General features: G+C 31.1%; 1 protein-coding gene across 1 annotated transcript in view; it reads left to right on the top strand.

Moving 5' to 3' along the window:
• Positions 1-2,985: 2,985 nt before the first annotated feature.
• The window catches only part of LOC112679489 (uncharacterized protein MAL13P1.304-like), an 8,848-nt gene continuing 2,410 nt past the window's right edge, over positions 2,986-9,423 (top strand). The window contains exons 1-2 of the mRNA XM_025549311.1: positions 2,986-3,095; positions 5,620-9,423. Of these exons, the coding sequence (XP_025405096.1) occupies positions 3,033-3,095; positions 5,620-9,423 (3,867 nt within the window). The 5' untranslated portion in view covers positions 2,986-3,032. The remainder of the gene's footprint in view (positions 3,096-5,619) is intronic.

Consider the following 9,423-nt stretch of genomic DNA (forward strand, 5'->3'; position numbering starts at 1 on the left):
AATCGTTCTATAGTGAAAAGAGGTGTTCCGTTTTAGTTATTTTGTGTAACCGAACGCTAAGAATTTGTATACGTATATGTGTTAATGTATTATAACGTGATAAATATGACGTATTTTAATAAATTACTTACTATACAAACGATTTTGTTTTAAATCATAAGATTATTTTTTTTTTCAATTTTACCATGTATGTAAGACGACGGCTCTTGTAGTATGAAATATGTAAAAAAAATTAACAAAAAAAAAAAAAAAAAACGCAAAACTAGCCGTGCGTATTCGTTGTATGTATACAAACAAAACTGAGGGCGTTATTTCGACTGGCAGATGTTTATTTTTCTTCCTCTTTTTCTGACTAGTACATATTATATGTAAAAGATTTTGAATAGTCTTTTCGAATATGACTAAATATATATATTAAGAGTGAAATGACGTTTCAATCCCTATTATTGTCGGAGACATCTTGGCTGTTCTTTCCGAACACACACACACACACACACACACACACACACACACACAGTGCATAGAAGACATATTGGACGTCTCCAAATTGCAGACAAGTCAGAGCACATATATACCCTATTGGTCCTGATATTGGGGTTTACTGGCGTTTCTACAAATCCCATTGTTGCGGACGCGACATGACGCGAAAACCCTGCGCTGTTAAGATTTGCGCATTTCTGTGCGTACACGTCACGCACACACACTCATACACACAAATGAATGCTATTATAATCTTCTGATGACATAAAACACGGATAAAAATTTCGATTAAAAATTCGAGCCCGTATTAACACGTGTTAGAGGTCATGATTGTTCTCACGTGTTTCGTTGCATTCGATGAACCGAAATCTGGGCCGAAAACTATCGCGAAACGATGTTCGACTAATCGTTTTCTGAAATATCGACTTTCAACTTGTGTTATAATTTGTATCGGTGACAAGAGCTCGACGTAAGCTTTTTCATTTAAACAAGAGACGATGGTAATTTTGATGATGGCTTAGCACTCGAATCTCCATAAATACGATTGCGTTTTCCGAGAAAATTATCCACTATATTATAAATAGAAAATATACGAGTATATAAATTTATATTTGTGTATAGGGATGTTTTCGGTTATCTAGCCGCCATCAAAATGTTCATATTTTTGGGTATACTCCGGTTTATTTTTATTAATTGGTGGTAAGATAGTATATTCAATAAATACTAGGATTTGTTATTGCATAATACATTTTATTTTAAATTTGTTTGTGTAATACATTTTATTACTTATTATTATTATAAATTAAACCGGCCAAAATTCTGCAATATTCATCAACATTTTTAAGAAAAAAACCGTATATAGGTATAGGTCAAATTGGAACATTGGAACATAAATCCGTGATTTTATCGTATAATGATGTAGGTACCTTATATGCTCCAAACACGTATGTAAGACTTATTATTATTTCGAGACAATACAATAATACTGTTCACTTAAAAATAAATAAATAATAAAAATTCGATGGTACAATACGAGTATTCTGTAATTTTTAAACCGTAGCAAAAATGCAATTCCAGTTTATTGATTTGAGGAATAACATTTCATATCCAATTTTAGTGCTGATGTGACGTAATTCGTACAAAGTATAGGCAGGTACCAGTGGCGTGGTGACAAAATCCAGACCTTGGCACAATTTTATAAAACCACCACACCCACCCACCCTTACAAGAATAACACGCTACCCCTAAACAGTGTTTCTGTTCACTCTATAATATTAATCAATAGTTTTGTCATATTATTTTAAATACTATTCGGTGATTGTTACTTTAATATGTACTATGAGTAAAATAGGAATTTGTTGGTATCCAGTTTTGGAACCTACCCCTAACGTACATTTCTATGACTGGCACAATTGAATTAGGCAAACACTCTTCACCATGCCACTGACACATACCTACACCATGAAAACAATATAATGTCAGTTTTTAAACAAAAACCATCGACCGTTGATCGTAAAGATTATGCTCTTGAGTTTGTTAATAGAAAAATCGAAAGTTGTATATTAGGAAAACATTTGTTTGTTTATTTCCCTTCATCGGACGTCTAGTTTAACCGATGGTTCAACCCGATCGTAATTTATTATGGAAATATTACTTATTCGAGTTTTGTTAAAAGTTCGAGGAATAAATATTAATCGAAAAATGTGTCAGTCGATGAACACCGCGTGGTTAGGTTAACCTGCATTTCACAAAACCGTGCGCAATTTAAGTCGCGATGTTTGCGTACGCGAGTAACTGTTTTTATTTTTCTCACGAATTCATCCCGCAGTTCAGTCCGATTTCAAACTCTAGATTTGCATGTACGCATTGGAAACGGTCTCCAGAACGAGACGTACAGACGTCTGACCACGAACGTTTTAGCATGAAACGTGTTCAATGTCATGACGCAACAGAACACGTCGTCGCGTAGTTCATCACTGAAATGTGATTCGGACACGATGAAACGAGTATTGGTCATTCCGCAACGTATCGTTTGTTGCGACGACGAGTCCAACATCTACTTCCTCCCTATTCCGATCCGCTTGTCAACGGTTTCACCTATCCGTTGCCTACGTAACACACGCGTGAAAATATCCCAATCGATTGCAAGCCCAACGCGCGATCGCACAATAGTTGTTTTAAATACTGCGAAAGAAAAACAGGGAAACAACACAACAGCGCCAACTGCTGGTGTTGGTTTTTAATTTTTTAATTCTTTCCTCTTTTTATTTTTTTTCCCGTTCCCGCCGTCCTTTGTTTCTCTTGTTGTTACGTTGGTGCCGCGCAAATGGTTCGCGCGAAAATTGTCCGCACCGAATAATGCGATTAACAATCGGCGCAATAATTGTTTCGCCCGACAATAACAATTAACTAATTGTACTGCACAATTATTACAGCACGGCAAGCGCGTCTCGCCGTACATATATATATATAACGTGCAATACGTTACGCGGATTTTCAGTAGACTTCGTGTCTATGCCGTCCGCATTATTGCACGACAACTGTCAGAGAATATGTGGTACACTAACGTGTCGTCGAGTTTGCTCGTGGCGACGACGTTAATCTGCGCGATACAGGTAGGTGCATCCAAGTGTTTCCGACACGTCCGATAAATATTAATAATTATAATAATATTAAGTGAATACTTTCTTGTGTCCACGAGATCGTCGTGTTGTTGGAGTCACAGTCGTGTGACCACGAATTAAGTGAAATATACTGGACGCCCAGCGATCCGATATTAACAATTACGTTAGAGGGACCCAGAGTGACACACCAAAACAGCATTTGTAAAGTAAACCTAGTACTTGTCATCGTATTAGTGGCAATTATATACAAGTTGATGGACACAAATTTACTTACCGACAACATTTCTTTCAACTTTTATGAAATATGATTGTGATTATGATTTCTTTATTTTTTTGAATCTAAAATAATTTTCTCTTTCAGAATCCAAAATAACGTTCTATATAATTGTATGTCGTTATCAATTGTTGATAAATATTATCACCGAGTGTTCATTTTATCCGCTCGCAGCGCTGTCAGGCTTTTGCAATCGAACAGTCAATTCGAGGGCTTCTTATCATCGGTCATTGAGTATCCAGTTATTCTTAATTCGTGGGTGCAAGGCAAACGCTCAAAGATTCCCACCAGATATAGTGTACATGTGATAGGTTAGTTTTTGAGTTAGTGATAAGCCTGGACAAAGGGTTGGTTTTCGCTATCACCCACGGAATCGATTACACACTAGTAGTGGCGGCCGAACTATACTTTATGGTGACAATTCAAAACTATTTCCTAAATTGAACATTTTTAAAAAATTCTACACCAATATAATATACCTGTATTCGCCTATCCCAAAATTACCGGGAAACAATCACCAACCCATAGTAGAATGTATAGACTACTGCTAGACATTCGGACTATGGTTTGCGTGCCACTAGTCACCCGATGACCACGTGGGTTCACGATGTGAGCAATATTTCGTTTCGATAGCTACAACATACTCAGTATCTTTCATAAGATGTCTAGGAACAAAACGTCGTTGTACGACTGCCGAATAACACAATATCGTTAACATGATATTGTTATTACATATTTTACATGGATCTTTTATATAAAATTCTAAACTACTTAACTACATTACTTAACGTACATCGCCAAGCCGTTAGGAAGAAACAAAATCATAAAGTCAATAACGCATCTCCTTAATATTAACGTTCAATTCAATACAATGAAAACATTAAAATTTCAAAAATATCCTCTGTTATAAGTTAAGTTACCTTTGATGAAAATAATTCGCTTCTTTATGAAAACTAAAAGACTAAATTTGATAAACGTGTTTATGACGTTTTTTTGAGTTTTTAATAAATGCCATAATATGTTAATCCAATAATAATTTCCATTATCATTAAAATACTCCTTATATTTATTTAGTATAATCAATTTCATATTAATGTATAAGTCAATAATAAAAAGCCACTACGATTATAATCTTGAAATCTATGTTTGATTAATACTTAATTTAAGAATTACAGTATTAGGATTTACACGATTTTGATAAGTTACTATTTCCAAAACATTAAAATAAATTTGAATTCTATGATATTATGATAACAAAATATATCGTGTATAATTACATAAAAAAAAAAAGAAACTATAAAATCATTTTGTAGTTGAATTAAGTTGTTTTTCATAATCATTATCAGAAATTTTTTTAATAGTTCTTTAAATTAATTTTACTCTTGAGGAAACATGGTATGATTGTTAAACAGTCGTTACCTAGGATACTACGTACTGATAAGATTTGAAGGGAAATTAAAACAATATTAGATTGAATTCTTCTCCGTTCGCCTGTCATCGTCAAGTTACTCTATTAGCAAAATTAGGCATTTTAATAGTTTAATAACTTTCGTTATCTTTGAAATTTTATGAGAGAATTAAAAAAATAATATAACATAAAAGTATCTGAAACTGCGTTTTAGTAACTAATATCTAAAGCTTAGAAAATACTTGTAGAAATATGATATTTTAATAATAAAAATAGTCAGTATAAATTGTTAAGTACTTTTTTTCTTTAATTTCTTTGTATTTTGATTATCAATATATTTTTAAAAATATCCTTAATATAATTTAACCTATTGATGAACATTAAAATACAATAATATTATTTGATCATCTGACATTTTGTAGTCCTACTAGCTGAATTATTCGGTTCAACCCTGAAGATATTTTACTGTTTAATATTAGTTAATTTACATAAATCCCTAATTTAAAAAATGTTGGTTGAAAAAAAACAGTAAACATTTTTACTCGAATATTCAAATGTTATTAATTTTTATTGATTTATCTGTATATTGATTTACATAAATCTTAATAGATGATTATTGAAACCAATAAAAAAAAATAAAATAAAATATCTCCTAGGTAAACAATAAGTGAAAAAGTTTATATAAAAAATAAAAAACTGTTTTGATCTTCAAAAATTTAACTTAAAAAACAAAAAAAACCTTCTTATTGCACATTTCACATGAATTTTTAATATTTGTTCATAAATGCAAAAAAAAAAAGTAATTTAAAATGTCTATGTTTTACTGTTTTAAGAATGGAACTTCATTTCCAAACTCTCAAGATGCCACAGATGATGCGCAGTGGACACAACTAATTGATTCCACTGAACCAAAAAATTTGAAAACAATTTCAGAAAGATGTCATAAATCAATAAAAAGCTTTAACGAAAAAGTACAAAATGTGAAATTGTCAACAAACAATAAACTGCATGAACCAACAACAAATCTCGATCAATTGGTTACTGATGTTAAATCTCAAGTGGATAGTGCATCTACCGATATTGTAGCCGTTAGAAAATTAATACAAAATGTTGCATCACGATTTAAAGACGGATTTAAGTCGACTGTATTAATGACCGAAATTGATAGTGAACTTGCGAATAATGAATTAGAAACTGTCCAGAAAACACCATTGAACAAAAAAAATCCATTGATAAATCGTGTTATAAGATCATTTGGTAATCGATATAATATAAAAAAAAAAACTAAAGAAATTCTTCAACCAGTAACCAATGAAATGTTAAAAGAAAGCGATAATAAAAAAGATATTAAAAAAAAATTTTCTTCCGTATGGAATTTATTAAATAAATATTCTAAAACTATAGATAGTGACACTTTGAAAACTCTTGATATTTTTATTAAAGGTATGGCCGCACTAAAATTTGTAAAAAAGCAAGTTAAAAAGCTTGGAGATGATGCAATTAACCAAATTAAAGAAGGAGATATATTATTAAATCTCAGAAATGCAGTTGAAGCGGCAAAAGCATTGAAACTGAAGTTTGAGGATGAGTGGCATTTAGATTCTGGAGAATTAACTTATAGTCAAGAACAGAAAGCTGATAATAATCAAACAGATGATAAACCTAGCCCACAGGAAGAAATAAAAGAGAGCATAGAAAATCATGATGAAACGGATTCAATAAAATCTGAAAATAAAGAAAATGAAACAGAATCTAAAGATAAAAATCAAACGACTGGTGAACCTGATTCTCCATTCATAGGACCATTAAATTACAATGCAGAAAACAAAAATATTAAACCAAACCTTGATGGAGAAGAAGAAAAAACAGAAAAAGATTCGATTGGTGACGAATCAAATTCCAATTCTTCGATCAAAAACACCCCATTAAATTCTGACATTGAAAACAAAGATAAAAAGCCTAGCCAAGTTAATGAAGTAAACAACGATTCTATAGAAGATAGTTTAGACTCTAATACTAAAGATCCATTAATAAAAGACAGTGTACTTGATTCAGAAAATGATAAAAAAGAATCTATAAATACACCAATTGGGAAATCAGAAAAAAATAACGCGAAAAAACCAAAAGAAAAAATACAACTATTACCTTGGGAAGATCTTATCAAAGAAAAAGATCTACACGTAAGTCAAGAATCAAATAAATGTTTAGAAACATTAAGAAAAACAAAAAATAGTTTTGATTCTATACAATATTCAGCTAAAAATTCGATACAAATGGCAAAAAAATATAAAAATTTAATAAAAGAAGAAAATGAAATAATTAAAAAATATTATGATCAAATGAAAGGAATCAACGAAAATCTATCAAATAGTTTGATTAATGCATCTTCAAATATTTGTGATAAGGTAATACCAATAAATGATAAATACAAAAATAAATTTAAAAATGATCAAAACATTAAACGTATAGATTACTTATTGAGTAAAAGATATGATCCCAATCAATACATATCAAAAATTTTAGAAAAAGCAAACAATAAGTCTGGTATTGGCGGTATGAAAAAAACCTCTTACTACAAAATGTTATCGGTAGGACATAATTTGAGAGCCGAAGCGAAAGAAATGGATGATTCTGCATTATATGCAATGAATAAAATCAACGAAGGAAAATTATCTTCATCGAATTTAAACAATGAGGTAAATAGAGAGAAAGTTTCAAAAGCATGTTATATTCATAATATTCTACTGGAAAAAGAGAACGAAAACGACAAAAAAAGAAAAGAAGAAAACAAAAAAAAGGTTAATGATGATATAAATACAGATAATATAGAAGACCCATTCAAATCAAATGTCAATCTTGATACAGTTGATAAAATAGAGCAAACATCAATAGTTGATAATGATAAATCAAAAATAAATACAGAAAATGATAATTTATCCAAAGAAAATTCCAAGCCAACAAAAATTAGTACACCGCAAGATTCACAAAATTTAATATTAGCAAATAATGTTCAAAACCAAGAGCCTTTTTCTAAACCAATAACAGATAAAAACGATGCAACTCAAACTGACATGGATCAGAAAAATAAAGAAATTGATCCAGAATCTAAAAATAATTTAAAACAACGTATAAAACGCAAAGACCCTGAAACCGGAAATGAAGTATCTGAAGAAATTGAAAGCAATGAAGAAAATAAGGATAAACCCATTGAAGAGAAAACTGGTAGTATAAATGGACAAGACATTAGGTCTGATAGTACAGAAAATCCATCAAATAAAAACAGTAAACCACAAAACCAAAAAGATCCTACCAACGGCGAAGAAACTCCAAATGAAAATGACACAAAAAAAAAGGAAGATGATTCCAAATCAAAAGAATTAGAACATGGCAATAAAATAGAAAATCATGCAGAGACGAATGTTCCTAAAGATAATAAACATGACCCCAGTGATGAATCAGATAATAATAATTCAGATAACCTAGACACTTCGAATAAACAAGTAACAGAAAATAAAAATAATGAACCCGATGATCTATCTCAAAATAGCACTGATAAAGATCCCAAAATTGATGAATTGAAGAAACAAAATGGACGTAAAAATCCTGTAACTGGGGAAGATGTATCCGATGAATATGGAGATGATAAGGACAATGAAAATAAATCGAAAGAAAAGGGTAATGAAAATGTGAATGCGAAAAAAAGTATAAAACGCAAAGACCCTGTAAACGGAAATGAAGTATCTGAAGAAATTGAAAATGATAAAGAGAAAATGGAAAAACCAAATGAAGAGAAAACTGATAATAAAGATGGCCAAGATATTAGGTCTGATAGTATAGAAAATCCATTATATAAAAACAGTAAACCACAAAACCAAAAAGATTCTACAAACGGCGAAGAAACTCCAAATGAAAATGACACAATTAAAAAGGAAGATAATTCCAAATCAAAAGAATTAGAACATGGCAATAAAATGGAAAAACTTGCAGAAACGAATATTCCAAAAAATAATGAAAATGATTTTGGTAATGAATCAAATGCAAATAGTTCAGATAACACAGATACTTCGAATAAACATGCGACAGAAAATAAAAATGATGAATCCGATGATACAGCTCAAGAGAACACTAATGGTGATACCAAAACTGAACAAAGGACACATAGGGATCCCATAACAAGAGAAGAAGTATCCAAAGAAATAAAAAGTAACGATGAAGACAAAAACAAATCAATCGAAAAGAAAATAGATATTATGCCAGATAAAAGTATAGAAGCAGATGAAAGTCAATTAAAACAGGCAAAAACTAAAAGTGATTCCTCGAAAAGCGTTGAACAAAAAAGCTTATCTAGTGAAACATCAGAAATATTAGAAGATGAAAATTTAGATAGTGTTGAACGAGCCGAACATGAAGGTGTTGAGGATGAAAATATTATTCCAGCAAATAAAAGTAACGAAGTAGAGTCATCAGTTCAAAACGATGAACAGGAAACTCCTAATACTGATGACCAAGCAAAAAATCCAAAAGCCAATGATAAATCAATTCCAAATGCTAATGGTTCATTGAAAGAAAATGTGCCAAAAGCAAATGAAGCTGAACCGTCTGATCCTGAAACTGATATTGACCCTCAAGACGAATCA

Source organism: Sipha flava, unplaced genomic scaffold (assembly GCF_003268045.1).
Source record: "Sipha flava isolate LNK unplaced genomic scaffold, YSA_version1 163_pilon_pilon, whole genome shotgun sequence".
Taxonomy (NCBI): domain Eukaryota; kingdom Metazoa; phylum Arthropoda; class Insecta; order Hemiptera; family Aphididae; genus Sipha; species Sipha flava.